The 21685-nt window shown below is 43.0% G+C and overlaps 1 protein-coding gene across 1 annotated transcript in view; it reads left to right on the top strand.

Annotated features, from left to right (window-relative positions):
- The first annotated feature begins 120 nt into the window (after positions 1-120).
- Positions 121-21685, top strand: part of fbln2 (fibulin 2) — a 76300-nt gene continuing 54735 nt past the window's right edge. The window contains exons 1-2 of the mRNA XM_084039032.1: positions 121-199; positions 3362-5272. Of these exons, the coding sequence (XP_083895158.1) occupies positions 3469-5272 (1804 nt within the window). The 5' untranslated portion in view covers positions 121-199; positions 3362-3468. The remainder of the gene's footprint in view (positions 200-3361; positions 5273-21685) is intronic.

Raw genomic sequence — 21685 nt, 5'->3', positions numbered from 1 at the left:
CCTGCTCTTCATTATGAATCATGATGGGATCTCCTCCGGAGTCTCCAGAAGGGAAAAATGTTCGTACCTCCCCCTCCCCCCTCCCTCCCTCCGCCCGCCTGGTCCCAGCAGCGCTGCGACGGTCAGAAGACCCACAGTTGCGGCGCTCAGAGGACCGGCAGCCGGCGGCTCTCCAGCCCATCTGTCCGCACACGACAAGGTAACACGACCCGCTGTTCCCCTCGTAGAGAAAAGCCGCAGAGGCTCCGCTCGCCTGCTGGAAACACGCTGTTTAATCCACCTAGAAACTTTAGGAGTCGCTCCCGACTTTTTAAACTGAAGTTTGATTGAACTTTTTTTTACTTTGCATTCAGTGTTTCAGTTTAGTTTGTTTCTCTCCAGTTATCAGCAGGAAAACAATAACAGGTTGCAGTCTCTTTAGTCGTTATGGTCGGATCTATCCTGAATGAGTCATTTAGAGGTTCTCGTGTTGCTAATTGCACCCACGTGTGATAGAAAAGGTTTTAAAAGTTCTTAAAAACGTCAGTGTTGTTACTGTTCGTCTGCAATACACTAAGTGATTTGTTAACAGCGCTAATTGTGTATTTAATGGATCAAACTGCGCACATGAATCTCCCAGTATGCGGCTCAGAATGACATTTATAGAATTTTCTGCAAAAAGGAAGGTGCAAGTCTTGCTGAGAATTCAGCACTATTTGTTCTTAAGTGAAGCTTTAAATGATCCTCTTTTTTCCCATGTTGGCAGAGCTGCATGACATCAAGGATTGTTTAGAGATGAGTCTGTGTGTGTGTGTGTGTGTGTGTGTGTGAAGGGAGAAAACAGAGGAATCCCTCACTGCTCTGGGAAACACCGGGGCTGTGCAGGCTCCTCAGTTTGTCAGTCAGTTTCTCTTGCAGTTTTGCCTCAAGTGCCAACTGTTATTGTGTCTGGTAACGCTGCATGTCGCTTCCACTGACAGGACAGTGGTGATCCTCACCTCTAGGCTAGAAATGAACTTAGTTTGGTGACAGAAGACTGTGGGGATGTGCTGAAGGATAGTCAGGAAGAAGCTTCAACTCTGAAAGTTTCAAAGAAATACTGATTATTACTATCAGACTTATTTTGTGGTGCAAACTGTCTAGCTTTGACACTGTGAAATATATTTAAACAACTGACATTTGAATGGTCTGGAGGCCATTTAATATGTCTTTTAAAAACTTGAAAGGAATATTTTACTTACATATTTGAAGAAAACTTTGTTTTTGCCTCCGCAGAGAAAACTCATGAATTTAAGTAAACGGGGGCCACATTTAGTAACAGCAAAACTTTATCCAACTTTATTCAAAACACTTGGGCATAAACAGTCAGTGTGAGTCAGAGCTCTTTTAAATAGTAAGGTTTCAGTGCATGTGCATGTGAGCATACAACTGGATATGGAACTTGGATCATGCTGCACGTGTGTGAGAGCTTTTAAAACTTTTGATATCATTTGATTCCTTCAATACTTTCCTCTGTTTTTGGGAGGCGTGAGAGAGAAATAACCTCTTCAAGAATTCAAGGTAAGACAGGGTGAGTCATTGATTACTTTGTGGGGGGGGGGGGGGGGGGGGGGGTATTACTTTAAAGCCTCCACAAGCCCAATAATACCTAATAATAATACCCCGCACCATTAGCCAAGAACTATGAAAAAATATGTTGCAGTTCCTTCTATAAACTTTACAACTTGAAGCAAAGTTTCATCAAGAATTCAAGGTAACACAGGCTGAGTTATTGATCTTCAAATTATCATTTTGGGGGAGAAATATTCACACAATAACCACAATTTTTACCGTTCAGTTTGCTGGTTGGGAGAGCCTGGGACACGAGAGAGACTGGCAACGAACAAATCACCCCTGTAGAATATTATCTATTACTCCATAAATGCAACGCTGTGTCACAACATTCTCTCAGGGCAACGTGTCAAGTTGTTCATGTGTTTGGATCCTTCTGTATTACGTTAGGCATAGTTAGCAAAGGTAGAGAGCTGTTTTTATTACTGTGAACTGTTCCCAAAGCTGTTAAGGTCTGCTTCCCACTTGAGCCATTTTTACACAGAGATACTGAACTTTGGTTTGTGTCATAATACCGCATCGGTGTCTCCTTTTATTTGAGTATTCCAGCCTTGCGGAACCAGAAAGAGAGCAGCGTGTAACAACAATGGCAGGCATACCAAGAGTTGACTTTCCTTTGCTAGTCGTGCACATTAACACGACTCTTCAGGCGTAAGCGAAGTTGCTGTGCATCATAACTGGAAACTTCTCCGCGCACATAACACGTCATCTCAACGTCACCCTCTGTTGCAGCTTCCCGGCGCTCCCCATTCACACTGAGGTCATCTCGCCGCCGTTACTTCCTTTATTGCCGACTCAGAGGCGAACCACTCTGACACCCCATTCCGTCTCCGTGCCTCGGTTGCGGAAAAAAAGGAGTGATAATCCCTTCAGGAAAAGGCAGTGTTAAAGGGGATTTTATGTTCGACTCATGAGTCACATGCTTATTTGGAGCTTTCTAACGGCACCATTTGTGAAAAATCAGTGTTGAATTCAGCACCTCATAGATACTTCATGAATATCAGCTCAGGAATAGAGCAGTTTGAGTTTGATGCGGGGGTGTGTGTTTACTTGTGGAGATGTCCTACAGTCTGTAGCCAGCATCCATTGCCATGGGAAAATATGCCGCGTGTCTTTGATGAGCTATCAGATCTGCCGAAAACATTTGGGCAAAAAGAATAATGTGTCGTTTTTGGAAGAAAACCGAAGGGATTTGTGTCAAGTTCAAGGCTTTGATTCTTCTGTTGACTCTATGATACGAACTCATGATTATATATGTTAATAATGAGCTTTGATTTCTGCGTTTTCACAGAAATTAACTTATGAACTGACTTCCAGAATGGAGCCCGTCACTTTGAGTTTGTCAAACGCGTCGTTTAGGACAAGAATGTTTAGTCAAAGCAGACGGTGTACACTAATTACTTCAGGGACTGTGCTTCCTATAAAGCGTAATCGTTTTTCCAACAAACTCGACTGCTTAAGCATTATGAAATGTTCAGTTACACTTCAGTGTTGATTGCAAACGAGATTGTTCTGGCAATTGATCCTATGGAGATAATCAGCGACATGGCAGTAATTTACAAACTTGGGCAGGTTCCAAGTTTCATCACGAGAGCCTGCGTAATGATTTAAAGTGCTGTCACAGCAGCTGGTGTTAATGAGGATTGCAAAGTCATAAGCTAGGACAACTGTAAGAATTGGACTCTCGTGAGCTCAGCAATTGAGCCAGATGTTGTTCTGTTTTCCATTTTGAGTAATACTTCTCCGTCTCGCTTTCCTCTATTTCTTGCAGAGTAGAGATGCTTCACATGGGCAGAAGACGCCAGAATCCTTGAAGATAACCTGAAGGCCGTGTAGGATACCTGATCTTCTTTGGTTGTTGTTCATACGGCGGGTGCAATGGCTGGTCTAATAGCTGAAGTCACGCTGCTGACGTGTTCTTTTCTCGTTCTGTACGTGAGTGTCTGCTGGTGCCAGCACGACTGCACCGGTGTGGACTGTCCCCAGCTGGACAACTGCATCGAGGAAGTGCTGGAGAGTGGCAGCTGCTGCGCCTCCTGCCTGCTAAAAGGCTGCAGTTGCGAGGGTTACCAGTACTATGACTGCATCAATGCTGGATTCAAGAACGGCAAGGTGGCTGAGGGGAAGTCTTACTTAGTAGACTACGGCAGCACGGAGTGTGCCTGCCCCATGGGAGGCGGTCGGATCAGCTGTGACTTCATCAGCTGTCCGGATATGCCACCGAACTGCATCGAGGTTTCAGACCCGGGCGACGGTTGCATTGAATGTGAACGCGTCGGATGCGTCCACGGGGAGCAAAAGTATGACGCCGGACACTCCTTCCACATGGAGCCTTGCCGGGTCTGCCACTGCCCCAACAAGGGAGGGAAGCTCATGTGCTACACTGTGCCAGACTGTGACCCGCACAAACCCCATGAACCGATTTTAGCTGCACCAACGGGGGAGGACACAGCCGGCACACGCAACAGTTACCCCTCCAGGTTTGACCAATTGGATCAGTTCTCCACACTGCATCACCTTCCTCCTAATGGGAATCTTCCTCTCTTCAAATCGCCGCCGGAGAAGGGGGAGCCAGAAGATTATGATTACGGCCCTACGGATTTCCCAGAGACTTTCCCTCATTCCCTAGACTTCTCCACCCCGTCCTTCTCCAAAAAGGTCATCTCTGTGTCCCGAGGTTCTGACAGAAACTTAGACAGGCAAAGCAAGCTGGAGCTGAGAGAGCGACACGGAGTTCATGACCATCCAGACCGAAAGGAAGTGACAGAAAGACCCCTGAGTGTAGAGCAAAGCACTATCAGTCCTCAAACGCACAAGGACACTACTACCTCTTGGCAGCCCTCGCAGGGTCTAACAAGTGGGCAAAGTGCCTCGTTCAGTGATCTGACAACACAGTCAGATTTTCAGAATCTATTGCATGCACTCAAAAGTTCAGATAGTGTCATCATTCCACTGACGCGAGGATTGGGGAGTGAAAAACACCCAGAGTATCCACATACAAGTCTAGAGAGTGTGACTCTTCATCAGAGTAACTCTGAGAGTAAGACACATCACCAAAATGCATCAGATGTTGTGACACCCAGTAGTTCAAAGAGTGAGATCAACGTTAGTCATCCGGTGAGAGGTACCGACAGTCAAACCAATCAGCAGAGACGATCGGATAGAGGGAATTTTCCGCCGTTCATGCCGGAAAGCCCACAGAGCCCGATCCATCCCCAAGCAAGTTCAAACGGTCAAGAGGAATTACAGGGGACCATCACACCGGATAGTGGGCAAGGGGAGCCTGAAGTAGAGGTGGTAGAAGAGGAGGAGGAGGAAGAAATAGTAACATTTCATAGTGTGACTGAGCCTGAAGGAAGTGATCTTCCCTACGAGATGAAGCCAGAACAACAGGAGACAAGCCACGTGGAGTCAAAGAGCAGTGATCCAACCAGCAGCTACCAAAGGACCACACCCGAGGTCAGCACCAGCTCCCCCAGGAGGCCCGAGTACCCCACAACCCCCACCGTCCAGTATATTACCACTTCCCAGCAGCCAGCGGGGGTTGAGCTGAACGAGAGCGAGCCCAGCAGAGAGCCGGGTCAGAGGCTGTTCAACCTTCCCAGCGAAGACCAGGAAGAGGTGACGGAGCGAGTGGAGGGGAGGCAAGATCGGACTGATGTGCTCGTCACACCTGATGGAGGTAAGACGGAGCAAGATGCTTCTTCCTATTTTAGAATGTATTCAACATCAGTTGACTACAGATAAGTTTACAGATTGGACACACTTGTGTTTTTCACTTTAATTATCAGCTGGACGACAACAAGACATTGATCTTGAGGAGTTGTAGCATTTATTCACCAACAGATAAACTACCCACAATGCACTGCTACATTCATGCTGTAATGTAACTCTGTAATGTTCATAAACACCGTCTCTCTCTCCACCCGAGACCCGCTAACATATCACCAGGCTGGAATACGTCGGTGAAACCATGACAGATAGAACTGATAAATGAACTGATGTGGTGGAGACTCACTAGACTGTCTGTTGAGCTTCATACTGCAGCTGCTGATAAATGATGATTGTTTGTACATCAGGTTATTGAAGCAACTGGGCAGCTTATTAGACTCAATGATGAGATGTTAACGTCACGTTACGTTAGTGGGATCGGGTAGTAGTTTTATGAATGCGTGTATGAGAACAGTATCAGAAACAATACCCGATACTTATTATAAAACATAACTTACATTTTCTCACCAAGTTACAGGACCGTCTCTTGCTCTCACTCAGACAAATACAATCCACCTGAAAATGAATCGTGGTATATCCCGCTTCATCAACCATGTGTTGCTTTCCCAGAAGAGATCACTATGTGATTTAATACCCAGTTGACCTGTTGTGAGAGACTATCTGTTCCAGCCAACCTGCAAAAATATCCGTCCGAACCTGCAAAGTGCAGATTTTATTTGTCATAGACATGATTGTCAGGCGGACTGAGGAGTGTGCGTTTGTGTTTGAGAGAGAGAGAGAGTGAGCGAGAGTGAGAGAATGTAAGAGAAGGTGGAAGGTGAACTATCACACACAATATTTCTGTTGGATGCTGCTTTGTCACCTGCCTACCCAAACCAGTAATGGCAGATCAGCTGACAACCAGATGACTTTGACCAGTGACGGATCAGTGAATCTCGTCTTGTTGTTAGTCATCTATTTGCTTCAATTTCATTTAGTTTTGCTGAATCGCTTTGTTTGAGGTCATTTTTTTTTTTAATAAACACCACTCTGTTTTGACCTTCTCATTCTTATTGACCCGGTCCTTAAGCATTCTTTTAAAGAGAGCCTGGTCAGCCGATTTAACCGGCCAATATATTACCCTACTGCAGATATATTGAAATCATCAATAATTGCACATACAGGTAGATAAAAAATTGTAGGTATTTCAGGCAATGGTAGGGGCAACACTGACAATTAATTGATAACCACATTTGTGGCTCCAAAAATCCTATAATAATCTCATAATCCTCTTCCCTTGAAACGGGGTGGCAGCACTACAAAACCATAAGTAACTGTTATTGCTGTGATATGAAGACTATAAATGGTTATAACAGGTCTATAACAATTCTTTGTTCACTCCGGCATTTAGCCCCCCATTCTGAATCCTACATAAATCATTGAAAACGTACTCTTCCTAATGTTTAGTTATACAGCATTGTGCCCACAGAACAAGGCTCCCTTTCTCTTCTAAATACCAAAGCCAGGCCATACGTCATGAGCGTATAGGAGGAGTGGAGACACAGTCCGGTCCCCAGGTACCTAAACGGGAACGTAAATAGTGGGCCTCTGGTCTGTCTGGAGCAGGGAGTCAAACACTCGTCCCGCGGCGAACATCCTCTCACAGCAGTCTCATACTAGTCCCCACCATCGCTCACTCAGCACACACTGCCTCGCCACTGTTTCCCTGCAACTTCCCCAGAGGAGACCGACACGGGAGCTTGAGGATCTGGATTTGGTTATAAATCCTCTCCGGCCTCCAGGCCTTTAGGTGGTTTTATATCAGAAGTGAGTCTTAGATTTAAAACGTTTTCCACGTGAGATTTAGGATCTATATATCGTTGTATTTGTTAGCTTCCTGATGCCTGAGGTGTTTGTGGTGTCCATCAAACAGCGTAGGCGGTTCTCTGACGTCTGCTTGTTGGATTTTCTCTCGGAAAATAAATATCCAGTTTCCATAGGTACCACCTTTTCAGTCATACAGTATAGAAACAACTGCTGCTCATGCCCAATACACAGTTCTACTCTTTACTTCAAAGAAAATGGAAACACATCTGTTCCTGTACATTTCACAACAGCAGATGTTAAAGCTCTCATGAACTGGCTGTACATTGATTCACAGATGTGTTAAAGTGATGCGATAGGACATTTATTTAGCTGAAAACGTCACAGACCGCTGTTTAAACGTTCGGTCCAAATAGTTTAGCAGGTCGTTGCACTTTACATGGGAAAGCGGAGTTATTTGATCGGTTGCTGATGCACATGAAGTGGCTTTTAAAAGGTGTGCAGCACCAGGCAGTAGCAGATCCAGATGTTGGTCCCCTGGAGGGTGGACATAAACCCAGATAGACTTTAGACTACTGTTGACTCTTACAGGGACTGAGCACGATGTGATGCATTACAGTAATCTTGCACACACTGCATACATTGTGTGCAATGAATATGATTTTCATCCAAACTCTACAGTAATGCAGGGAGATTATGAATCCAGTGAGTGTGCATCTATGTCTGCCTTTCTGTCTATCCACAGCTAATCTTGCATACTCCTGGACCTGTTAGCCTAATATTTTTGGTGCTTATTCATGACCACGTGCTCAAGGACTTCCTGTTGTTGCAGTGATTCACACTTTTGAAAAACATATTTTATTGACTGTTACCTTACATACCAATACAGCTAACATAGCTAATATCTAAAGGGGTTAACTGAGATAATTGCTCATGGAGCTAATATAGCTAACAGCTAGCGGGCTTATCAGAGCTAATAGCTAATGGGGCCGATACAGCTAACAGAGCTAACAGCAGGAGTCCCAGTTTTCTGATCAGAAGAAGCGTTAAACAGTCAACATGAAGCGTTACACAGTGAACACCAGTTTAGCTAGATTCAAATAAGAGAATATTTGTTGCGCAGTGAAAAATATATCTGATAAACTTGCGGTCATGACGGGGGTATTTGTGGTTTGTATTCATTCCATCAAACATTAGACAAAATACAAGATCACTCTACTGAGCGCCCTTTTCAAGTTGTTTAAATCATTAACTTAGTCAAAACAACAAGTAAATATTTGACATTTTGTTGACTGCAACAATTATTTGATTACCAAAATATTAGTAATTCATTTTCAGTCTGTTAATGGACCTGCATAAATATGGAGCTGACCTGTCTGCCCATCACGATCTAATTTAACTAATTCATGCACATTCACATGCCGATGGCACAGCCTTCGGAGGCAATTTGGGGTTCAGTATTTTGCCCAAGGACACTTCAGCTTGCGGATTGGAGCCAGGAGTCAAACCACCAATTGTAATCGAACTAGGACTAGCTATATGGAGTCAGTTCAGTCTCATTAATAATGAATGCACAGAGAAGGATTCACAAATGTATTTTGTTATTTATATATGAATTACTCTCTTCTCACAAATACATTTCGTTTTAAATAAATGTAATATAAATCCATAAATATATGAATTAAAAAAATATTTGCAATTTTCATCAAAAATGTATTTGTATGTTGTTACATTTATATACAAACTGTTAAACTTGAATTTACAAGACGCTTTTCATTTGTGAACTTGTTTGCATTTGTTCGTGAACTGGTCTGTATTTATTTGTGGATTTTTGAGACTCTCCTGACGTGGCTGGATTCACAAATGCATTTTTTTCAACAAGCCAATCAGATGCCTCCCTCGTTTTCAGCCAATCACATGACTGCATTCCCACGAGGGGTACCTCACCATGGCCAGAGCACAGCTTTTTCTCTGCGCATTTTGCGCATTTGTGATTGGCTGAAAACGAGGGAGCCTGATAGCTATCGTCAGTCTGATAGCTGATGGGTCCAAGATTGAGGTCACCGTGACCAAATATGAGTCCCATGTTAAAATTGTGTTTCGTTAGGTCACAGTGACCTTGACATCAGACCACCAAATTCGAATCAATTAACCCCCGAGTACAGATTTGTGCCAAATTTGTAGACATTCTGTACAAGATTTTCTGACCATAACTCATAACATTCATATACCACTCTAAAAGGATAACATTTTGGAGTGATGACATTTTTGGACAGACATGCATTTAAACGTTACTTTAATTTAGACATAGATAATTAAATATAGATGGTTTTGAGGCTGGTGCAAAAAAAAAAAAAATGAAGAAGCTCCTTTTTATGGTAATACATTTTTTAAAGGTTGATTAATCCAAAATGAAAATAATCATTAGGTACAGCCCCATCCATTTTAAGACATCATGCTGTCTAACACAGCACCACATACTGGACTGTAAAATGAATAATGTCTTTTCTGGCATCTCAACTCATATTTAACATGTAATTGAAGGATGGATCACAGGAAGGTTGTATTATAGTGCACTAGATTCCAAGTGTGTAAAGCTCTACACTAACATGACACAGTGTGAGACATATACACTCCACACATTTAATCAAAGCACTCTTTAAATAGAGCATGTGGATGATGAAATGCTCCAGTTCTTCATCCATTAGGAGACTGGTCTTAATCAATTAATCTTTTGATGAGATAATGAAATTATATAATCACTGTGCGTCACATTAGATTTATTTTCAGGCCATTTTGCACATTGATTCATAGTAATAAAGAGGCCGGTGGACTGGCTGTTGGACCAAGACCTGGGGCCTAAAAACAGAACAATCTCTGCCTGTTTCATCTCAATTTAGGAAGCCATTTAGGATATTAAACAATCTCTGTTTGATGCTTTTAATGCACTCTGCAACATAAACGGCATTACGATAATGATGAAGAGAAATTAAGTGCCCATCATATTAGAAATCCTACTACAAGATAACTTTTTACACGTCCTTCACTTGGAAAATTACGATCTTATTCTGACCTCTACCTACACTCTGCCTGTTTTCCCGTCAACTCTTCCAGTTACTCAGCGCTGACACAGTTGGTTTAGAGATCTGCATTATTTTGACAATCTGTTATGTCAGGAACACTATCGCACATTTACACACATTACTTTTTTGTTGAACTCCACACCTTTTGAATTTATATTTGGGGCTTCAGTCAAAACCTTCAGAGCTTAAAGTGAAATGAAAAATGCCTTTCTAACTCTTTTCGTTCACATCCCCATGTTGTACACAATCTGCAACTTTTAGCAGCACAGAGCTGGAGAAGGTTGTGAGCTCATCTTTTCAATGATCAAATCATATTCCTCCCAACGTCACCGTACGGAAGACAGATACTGGTAAAATGCTGCTTCAGCTCGACTTTAAGCCCCGAGAAAATTACCTGGCTGATTTAAATGCTACTTAAAAACGAATGATGACGCTTCAAATTTCCCAGACCATCGACTGCCAAGACGATTCATTCACGAATTTGATTGCTATGCCACATCAGGCTCTGCAGAGGCCTGAATGGAGGCACGGGGCTCTGACGCTGGTCCTGGTCACACATCACCAACACACTCGGCTTTTATTTGTTGCTAAGGGTGACGTTCAGACTGAGGTGGCAGATCTGTAGATCTGTCTTTAACATCACAGCCTTGCGTCTCAAGCAAACATCACACTCGACTCACTTCACCTTAGTTATCTGTACTCAAGCTTCCCAATATTTCACATTTCTAAACATAGATACAGGCTTGACAGACACCTGGGCCCGGTTTCCCGAAGCCTTCTTAAAGCCTTCTTAACGCTACGTCATTCGTAACCCCTACTTAGAGTTCCTACTTAACATTTCGCGTGTTTCCAGAAACGTTCTTTGCTACGAATCTCTTTCGTACGCCATATGTTGGTAAGGTTGGTCTGGAGCGCTCTTAGAGCCTTCTTAGCTCTACCGTAGCGATGTTTCAGCTCCTGACGCTAGTCGCCGCCACTGTACGGTAATCCAGAAATCCCTGTTGTGCATGGAACTGCACATTGGCAGTGTTGTGTTTCACCAGTGGTTTTAAGTCATTCAGGAAGAAAATAAAAATAAAATACGCATGCATTTCATCACAAGGCTCAGCTTTACCTCAACCTCAAAAGTAGCCTAGGTATATTAGAGTGTCATTTAATTAGCCCATTATGCCTAGTCAATGTCAAGGCATGCACAATCCTGCAAGCAATTTGGGAAATTGGCACATCGTCAAACAATTAAAAAATGTCATAAATGGACGCCGGTGACGCTTGTGAACGGTGGCAAAACTATGGCAGCGATACAACGTATCCTCGTGCTGAACCAAAGACGTCTCCGACCTCGGAGCCGTTTAGTTGGAATACATAATTTCATAAGGATCAACTTCAATCCCATAAATATGTTGACCGACGGCGCGGCTATATTGCATAAATTTCGACTACAACGGCAACAAATACGCATGTAATTAAGGATGTAATTCGCTCAATCTCCTCTGCTGTTTCTATATTTATTATAGGGCTGGGCGATATGACCTCAAATCAATATCACGATATATTGAGGAACTCACCTCGATAACGATAAATGAACGATAAGTACCCCCCCCCCCCCCCCCCCCCCCGCGCGCCTAAAAAATGCCACTTTAAAGGACTGTAAAACTACACTGTAGTTAAGATTTATATTATTTATTTGGTAGTATAAAATAACAAAGTATTAAAAATACAGTCTCTATAAACAAATTCAAAATATGGAGTTGTCAAGTAATCAGGTTCTCTATAACGGGAGAAACAAGTTGCATCCCTTGTAAACAAAATAAATTTCACATTTGCCACTGGAAAAGTAAACAATGACTTGTGCAAAGGTAATACATTTCACATTTTTCTGATCGTCATCGTCCTCGCTGAACCCAAAATGTTGCCAAACGATCGATGACGCATTTCTTTTGGGAACGAGGTGCTCTTCCTCCTCGACCAGATTTATGGTGCGTGTCCACAGGGGCGATTTTAAACGTGAGTGGACGCGCCGCTTCCCAGTATTGCACGCTTGGCAGGCTGCCACTAGAGGATGATTGACAGGCGCTCTCCTTTAAACAACAAATTTTTGCGAGCGTTCGCGAGCGTTCGCGAGCGTTCCCGAGGCGGCGAGTCGAGCCCGGCGCCTCTGATTAGCATAAAGTAGATTCGACTTCAACTTTAGGCAAATGAGGAGCGGCCAACTCGCGCGCCGTCTCTCGACATTCGCCGGGACGCTACCAGAATGCAATGCACGGCCTTTCACATAGACAATGAATGGGACGCGGGGAAACACCGCAGCCTGTGGACACGCACTTTTACTTCGGCTGCCGCGGCAGCAGCCGCTTCATCGTTTAAACCGGCGGGCTCCATTTTCGTCTCACCCACACTTTCCCTTCTTGTTACAGACTGGATGGGGTGGAGTCACGTGACTGCACACGCTGTATACGTAGTACAGTACAGCCGAGCATCTTAAAGGGACATGAACATACTGGTAGCCTACCTACACACACAGCCAAACAAGAAAAAAACGACTTTTCTTTTTTTTTTTTTTTAAACCGAATATACCGACATGGGCAAAATGACGTCGGTTGTCGTCGTAAATTTCGGTATCGGTACATTTTCGGTGTATCGCCCACCCCTAATTTATTATATCTTTTTTTTAAATCAGTATAGGCTATGGTAGTATGTTCAACCATGGTTAAATAAATGTTTAGGCCTCGAAGGATTTCTAGCAATGTTTTATTCTCAAACACTGCAATATCCTACATTTTATAATATAGTGCTGTCATGCACCTGCACATGAAATGGAAAATCGAACTCTGAGCAATCGATTTCAGCACTTTCTTTCTGGACAGCGCTGTGTACGTACGACGTAAGGAGTGTTTCTTAAGAAGACTCCTAAGAGACCGTTCGTGAACCGCGACTATAGAGGTAAACAACTTTGGTAAGTCATAACGTAGGAGTCTTCGTAGCGCGCTAAGAGTGGACGTTATCGGGAAACCGGGCCCTGTCAATTAAAGAATCATAGTTACAGTTATAGGGCCCTAGTTTCGTGGCGCAGCGCAGGGCGGCGCAGGGTGGCGGAGCCGGCGTAATGCAAGTTTCGACCCGCGCAGCCTTGCGCACGGTCAGTTTGGCAGTTTGGTGGATCGCCTGCGCCAAGATGGGTGTGGCGGCGCAGCAGGGGGAGGCGTCACAGATTCAGCTTGGCGTAGCGGAAGTTTCGTGGCAAAAAGCCTCGCCGAGACTGCGCTGAAAGCTCGCCAGCTCCGACCTGGTCTACTCTCGGCGCAAGGCGTAAATAAAGTCCATTCATTCAAGGCGAATCACAGCTGGCGGAGTGGAAGTTTGGCTGATGGCGCGCAGTGGGCACACGTCACCGAGACCTCACAGGCAGGTTTCCACAGTTCCAGGCACATTTAAATGCAATAAATAATCACAACAAATACTATTTAATGCAACTAATTGAATCAACACGTGAATTTATATCTATATAGATTGTCCCGTCACATCTGACGTCAGATCAAAGGCGGATGGCACGCGTAACGGAAACTCAGCCTCTCAGAACAAAACATCTCCCTCTCTCTCTCCTGTTTTTTATAATATCGGCATTGTTATTATTATGATACGCACGCACAGCGCGTGATGCGCGTGGTGGGAGCAGCGGCGCTGCTTCTGTCATCGGGTTGTCAAGTGACGGAACTTGCACTGAACCTCCCCTAACGCATTAAAGGAGAGGAGAGGAGCTCATTTGATTGGTGAAGATCTGAATCGGCTGTATTAATCCCAGTCCACGCCTCGTCTCCTCCTCGTCTCCCACTCACGCCTTCTTCTCCTCCCTCTTTCCCACTTGTGCGGGTGGGAGTGACGGGAGGCGTGCCTGCGCGAGCCTGCGCGGTGCACGAAACTTGCAAAGTCCAGGCGGACACACCCCGTCGGCGCGGCGCAGGTGAGCTGAGAGCTGACTGCGCCTGGTCTACGAAACTAGGGCCCATAGTTAGGATTTCTGAAGCCCACTTTGGGAAAAGACTATATTTAGTATGAATAGGAAAATGCCACAACATTTGATCTGATTCAAGTCTTGAAAGTAGGATAGGATAGGAATTTATTTATTTAAAAACAGGGACAATGCACAAAAAACATTAATCTCGTAAAACAAGAAAACATGTATTGAGCCAGGTTATAGCAATTTTGCTAATTTCCGCATGTAGTCCCTGGGCAGGTAAGAACAGATGAAACAACAACAATAGTAAAATCGTTGAGATGTGACAGAATAAAAAATGTGATGGCCATAGTATTCTACAGGCATATTTTAAACACACTAACATTGTGTTTGTTAAATGTTTTCCATATGAAATGCTTTTCACACTGTATGCGTGTATGTATTTGATATTTGTTATATGTGGTCATGGATTCCAAATTCTTGAAGGTGATATTTTCCTTCAAAATATCATGAAATATAAAGAAAAAGCATTTGACCCCTGTGCCAAAGTCCTGATGTAGCATGACAAGAATTTTCTGACAAAACTGTCTTCAGATTTGAGCTCAGGCAAACACAGAGAAAACTTTCACTAAAGTAAATTCAAAATGTGTTCCAAATGGGTAAAAGTTAGGACACAGCCTTGAGTTCTGCAATAGCAAGATATCAGTTGTCCTCCCTTTCATACTTTAGTAAAGGCCAGACGGTTTGGATAAATTTCTGGCCCCTGATCCCAAAGTTTCTTCCAAAAAGTGACACATTGCTGTGTCCTCTGTCGCATATGCAGGAGGATAAGCTGAGGAGGAGTTATCTGTTGGGGTGGCAGGACTTAGTCCAGATAAACTGCTTTCTCCAGATATCGAGTGCAGACAGGTGGCAGCTCATAATCTTTCTAGTGGAGATAGAGTGGAGGGCCGGGCAGGGCCTCTCTCCAGGCTGTTGATAATGAACTTTATTAGTTCTGATGACACATCGTCTCAGGATAGCACCAGCAAAGCATGCAGGATTTGGCAACTCTGCAACATATGACACAAGCGGAACAAGTTTTTGTTTTTAGTCATCTTAATGTTTTGGCATTCGTGACAGATGTTTACTCTAAAACACCCAGTTATTGTTGTCAGGTGAACGGCTGCTGCTTCTTATACAGATGCTAAAGGCGGTCTCGTGCTTGGTATCAGGCGGTGATTTCCTGGACTTGACTGCAAAGTACACCATTGAAGGCATAAAGAGATTAGGTTTTCTTTTCTATAGATACAGGTTTTTCCACCAGATATAAAAGACGTTCGTCCACTGTAAGTTAGTCCATCATGTTGGATCGGTTCAGGAAACTCACCACATTAATAATTATTATTTAATTCATGTCCAGTCTTCTGCTGGATTACCAGTAAAACAGAAGACGTCTAGATGGTCCATATTCATTTGTGATTTTGGATACAACAAAATAAGCTGTCAATGTTAATGGACACAAAAAAGGTTTATATACCATCATGCATTGCACTAAAGGAACAATGACAGATGGATGAGATTAGAGAGGGTTGTGGCACAAAAATAAGAATTGAGAGAAAAGGATCACAACACAAATGGCTACAAAGTACTGTTATTTATTTACTTATATGGGAAAATAGGCTTATTGCTCCTTTCACAATAAAAGCCAGAGACATATACCCGTCATCACTGCTTACTAGAGGAACTTAAATTCACTCATAGCAAATCAGATTACAATGTATTTATTCTTAAAAGAAAATCTGTATGTATATCATTATTATATTATTGATATAGAACTACCTCGATAGTGTGTAGGGAGTAGTGAATGAGTGAGTGTTTTTGGACACAAGCCAGGTGTTTTTCCTGGGATAAGAGAGTTTTGTTGAAAACCAGGACTCTCAATTCCCAGTACTCAACCCTGAAGCTCCTCGTCAGTTTTCTCTAGATAGCAAACTATTTGACACTTTTTTTTGCTGTTTGCAGTGCAGCACTTCAGCTGTCCCCCGTGTGATAGTTGTATAAACGAGGCTCAGCCAGTCACATATTGTGATCAGTCTGTCAGCGTGACAGAGTGGCCGGTCAATCAAACGAGGATGATTTATCTGCCAGGTAGCTGCTTCACACTCTGTCGCAGGACTCAGGTGAGTCGGTCCTGAAGTGGCTTCTCCAAAGTGAGTGACACGATAAATCATCTGTGATGACAACAGTTGTCTGAGCGAGAGGCTTAGAAGTACAGCTGTTTCATCTCTCTGCTTTTGGTCGGTTTGAACGGCATTCGTGCTCATGTTATTTCTGTGCATTGATTACATCTACGTGAAAAAGAAAGATGAGAAAACTCGACCTGGCACATTAAATACTGAAAGTACGCTTGACAATCAACTCTGCATTGAATACAGTTTACAACAATTATGGAAGCAGATCTCAAAACATTTTTCTATGAAACAATGGGTCATTGATTCCAGACAAGAGGTTTACAGAAGCAGCGTCTTATAGACCATCACTGTTGCTGGCTGAAATGACATTGACATGAATAATCCCCAGCAGATTTAATCAGCTTTAGCAAGGTAAAGCCAGCTGATTTTAACATACAAACCATGCCAAAGCATCATCAAACACACTTTAAAACGACACATAGGTCTGATGCTAAAAGACTCCATACATGTAGTCCTATAAGTCCCTGGCCAAAAGTCAGCAGCCTGCTGGTGATCCAGCTGATGATCCATGTGGACGACGTGGTGATTGACACGATGATTCCACACGTCAGCCCAGAAGCTGCCAAGTGGAATCTCATTTTATTACTGCAATTTCCCCCCCGCTGTGTCATTGTGCACAGAGCAACACAGGATGACGGAATATCAGGCTCTAAAGCATAACCACCGGAGTTGTCTCAAAACTTCCAAACTAACTGTAATGGGGAGATGGAGAGGGTGATAGAAACAGAGGCAGGGAGACGTAGCGCAGCGTCTTGGTTATTTTACTGTTCCAACAAGCAATCAAAAATAAATCTTGTGTTTCCATTCCATTGCCTTGGCCTCAACAGGTCCCCCCGCCCCCCTGTAAGAGAGAAACAAAGAAACTTGCCTTCCTGTGTCCCCACAGGACCTTATTTTTGGAAAAGATACTTACATCCATCCATCCATCCATTTTCTACCGCTTATCCTGTATTCAGGGTCACGGGGGGGCTGGAGCCGATCCCAGCTGTCATTGGGCGAAGGCAGGGTAAAGATACTTACAGTCATTGTCAAATTTGATCCTGTTTAAATTGTACATGAATTACAGATAAGGTGTGTAGCTAGGGCTGCCACAAACGATTATTTTGATAGTCGACTAATCACCGACTATTTTTTTCGATTAGTCGACTAATCGGATCATATGTAAATTGAATGTATAACATACAGTTTATCGCAAAAGCATGCAGCTGCTATTATATAACAATCATTAGCTTTCAGCTTGAAGTGTTTAAGGTATATGCTAACTAAAAATGAAGACAATTAAGATGATAGTTCATTAAACCTTTAATGAAATATGCTTGTAGCAACAAACAATTGTAGCATAAAGTGCAAACAGCTGAGAAAACCGATAAGGCACTGGCCATGTCCGTCACCAACATGTTCAGTATGGACTCAGTCAGAACATTTGCTTGCTGAGGTGTGCATGTAGCTGGCTTTGTAACAAAGCTGTCCATTGAAGAAGAACGTCCTTTTTTAGCTGCCGTGAAAGGCAAGTTCTGTCTTGCAGATATTGCATTGCACACTTTTTTCTTTTGTTTTCTTAAAATGCTCCCACACTTTTGAGCTCCGTTGCCGCCGGGTAGCCATGATACCTGAGAGCCCGTCGGTGACATCAAGGCTGACCCAGATTACGACTACTGCGCATGTGTGTCAAGGACGCAAAGGCAGACACGGCAGAGGAAGGTGCCGCAGCAGTTTTGAGAGAGAAAACAAAGTTTAAAAAAAAAAACGACACGTCGACTATTAAATTAGTTGTCGACGATTTTAATAGTCGACATAATCGTGACTAGTCGACTAATCGTGGCAGCCCTATGTGTAGCCTCTAATTACTTGTATTCACAGTCTTCTACTTCATCAATTTCTTGACTTTTAATCTTTCAATCTTTTAAATTGACAATCATCATATGTGTAATTCATGGCACAATTCAAACGGGTTGAAAATATATTTGTCTCTTGCCGTTGAATACTGTACATATTTTACAAAAGGTCCCCTTGAAATGATGAGATTTTGCCACTAGCTGCTCTGTTTCAACAATGTTAGGTCTACGCAGGCTGAAATTCAACCACTGTGTTCTTTTTGGAGATTGCAGTGACTTCAACCATGTAAGGGTAGAAGAACTATGAGTAAGGCAAAGTCAGTTAGCCTAAGCTAATATGGTGAGCAGCCCCACACCCCTCCCCAACGCCCCTACATCTCCCACACCGCCCCACTCTGTCGCCACACGTCATGTGTCGTCACATGTCACATGTGCCACCATTTCATCTTCATCTAATCCCAACCCTGGATCCTACAGTACGTAGTGAGTGTGTACGTCTTGAATGAGTCTTTTCCTAACATGACCACAAAACAAAGCAGTATGTCAACAACACTGCACAGATACAATAAAAAACAATACTTCTACATTGAAACTACACCACCCTCCAAACTGTTAATATAACATGTATTGCTATTGGTAATACAGGTAGCTCCTGGGAGCGTGCTGACACTATAGCTGGGGACTATTTCTTCTAACTGACAGTACAGCCTGGAAAGTGTATTGAAAGGTCTAATGTCATGCTAGGCTTGCTAGTATCGATAAAAAAATCGTTGTATCGTTATTTATTATGCCCATCTGCTATAGCGCTCTAAAACCTTAGTTATAGCTTCTTTAAGAATAAGATTCACAACTAAGGAAATAACTGGCTATATTTTTCCTTAACAGAACACATGTGTTTTCCTTAAATCAAGCCTCGACAACCACTGTGTGTGATCCAGATTCAAGGCCCCCCAGACGGTCCCCTGAGAAAAAAAAAAAAAAAAAAATGCAATCAAAATGCCAGTCACACTCCCAGGCCGTGACAGATAGGATGGTCATGGGATATGCCTCCCGCAATCTTGTCTGCTCATGGCTGTCCACGCCGCTACAACCCCAAAGAGACAAAAGGAGTTGTCACATCATCATCTCCAGAGAATGGGGTTTTCAGCTCTATGAGCAGGGCCCAGCTAGCAGACTCCACCGCGCCCGGCGAACGCAACACACAATTCCATCTGTTCACCTAGAATCACACGGCTTCCTGTGGGATACACAATAGCAAACACTGAGCTTATGTGCTTTATAAAGAATGTGACTTTCATCCGAAATCTGGAGTGGATACAAGCAACAGAGTTAACACGGAGCTTAAGAGACACATGTCTATATGTGTGGATTAGAGAAAGTCTTTACCTCTTTAAAGGAATTACCATACAACCAGTTCAGACTGGGCTTTGTTTAACATGTGCTGTTGGCTGAAGTGGCTGTGACTCCATTTCCTGGCTGGGTGGACATTTATCTCACTTTACATCACATCACTTACAGTTGCGTCATGTTGAAGCACTTGTTTCATAGATTAAGGGATTCACAGCACCCCGAGAGCGTGGATTCACTTGTTTGTCATGCAGTTGGCTGACACAGCGTCTGTTCCAAGAGTCACGTTGAAGGTTGGAATATCCAATTAGGAAGGGACTGCTGCCAATTTAGCAACTCTCTCATTATATTTGGCGATATTCAAGACCCTTTAACTAAAGTGGCCAATGACACACTTTGTGACTTTTTGACTGTCGTGGTCTTGGGTTTTGTTTAGTTAATTTCCTGTTTTATTTTCAAGTTCCCTGCCTCGCATTACCTTCCCTGCCTCGTTCACTCCTCCCTGTCCACTATTCAGGGATTTCTGTGTAGAGGACTTTATATTGAGCTCATTTGTAATATGAAAAATCATTTTTGGACACTACTCCCACTACCCTTTTTCTCTGTGCTGTCAATTGCATCACTGCTCCCACGCAATTATTAATTATTAATTAAAACAGATCAACAGTGGCTGGTGGACAATCTATCCTTTGAGTCCATTATAGATGTATTCATTCTCATTATACAACATTGCCAACTCACTATAGTTCGCTATATAGTGAGTCATGAGTGCCTTTTTGGTTTTCCCTCCTTTGTTCTGTGTATCATGTTGTATTTGTGTTGTCAGTCTTGCTCTATTCCCTGTTTCTTCCACCAATCAGTTGTCAGCCTGCCCTAATGTCTGCCCACCTGTGTCTTGTCGGCTGGATAGTTTCATGTGTACAGTATTAAGTACTGGATGCGGTCAAATAGTCTTTATTGCTTAGGAAGGTTCCTAACTGAAGAAATGACCCGGAAGTAAACAAGTGGCCGCCATGATAAGAGCTGTTCAAATTCTCTAAATGCAAAGGAAAGGAGCTCCAATGCTTCCTTTCAGAGCTCCTTTAGCATAGGATGCAACGGACCTTCCTATACGAAAGGAAAGGAAATCCACAATTCTTTGCGAGAGCAACATTTAAAGTGCCGCACACCTCGGCTGTTCATGAAAACAAACGATATGTGCATTTGCATATTTAACAATTACTTTCATGCAGACATATAGTAATTGGAATTGTGTTGATAAATGTGTGTGGACAGTGATAATAATTTAATGGTATTTGTATTTATTAATTTCAATCATGTTACAAATGTTTAAAAAAAAGAAACCAACACAACAAATTAAATTAAATGTAAACACAAACAGGAAGGAGGAGCTGCTGGAACTGAAGCCGGTCAGTGAACGAGCTGCTTATAAAATCAACATGTGGAGAATAGAAGTGGACGATGCGCTTTTTGTAGTCCATTATTGTAGTTTCTCCAACGCAGACCCACGTCACTCACCGGTGTGGATCATCAGCTGTCAGTCATCAGCAGCATTCTAATGAAGTAGCTTAGTGAAATTCTCTGAGCAACGCGGTCGTCTTTTCCAAAAGTTCTCTTTCCACCTTTCGTTGATCTTGTGACGTTTTCCCTCAAGGTCAAGGAAAAGGCATTAGTACCTCATTTTTTGACTATTCGACTGCAGCCCCTGTCTTTCAGTCAGTGTCAGGTCGTCTGCCTTGGTTTGCTTGTTGGGTGACCTGCCTGTTCTTATGCAGTGCCACATTGTCTTGAGTTTGGTCATAGATTTGGTATTTTCCTTTGTACCACCTCAGCCTTCTCCCCCGGTTTATGTTGTCTGTCAGTTCAGGTCTGGTACCAGCTTTTCTTATGAAAGCTGGCTTATGTTTAGTTCTGCCTGCCTGCCTCAAGTCCTGTATTTGGGTCTTCCTTTGAAAGGACAACCTTAACCTAATTATATTATCTTAACCTATCTTTTAAAAACGACTATACTTATGTTTTTTATTTTATTGAGTTGTGTACTTGTGTTATCCCATATGTTTTTCTAAAATTGTAAAACATTTAAATTTGGTGGCCTGTCAATATCCCCCA

This window comes from Eutrigla gurnardus, assembly GCF_963514095.1.
Source record: "Eutrigla gurnardus genome assembly, chromosome: 2".
NCBI lineage: Eukaryota > Metazoa > Chordata > Actinopteri > Perciformes > Triglidae > Eutrigla > Eutrigla gurnardus.
The sequence above is the reverse complement of the archived record's forward strand: the minus strand, read 5'-3'. Positions and strand labels throughout refer to the sequence as shown.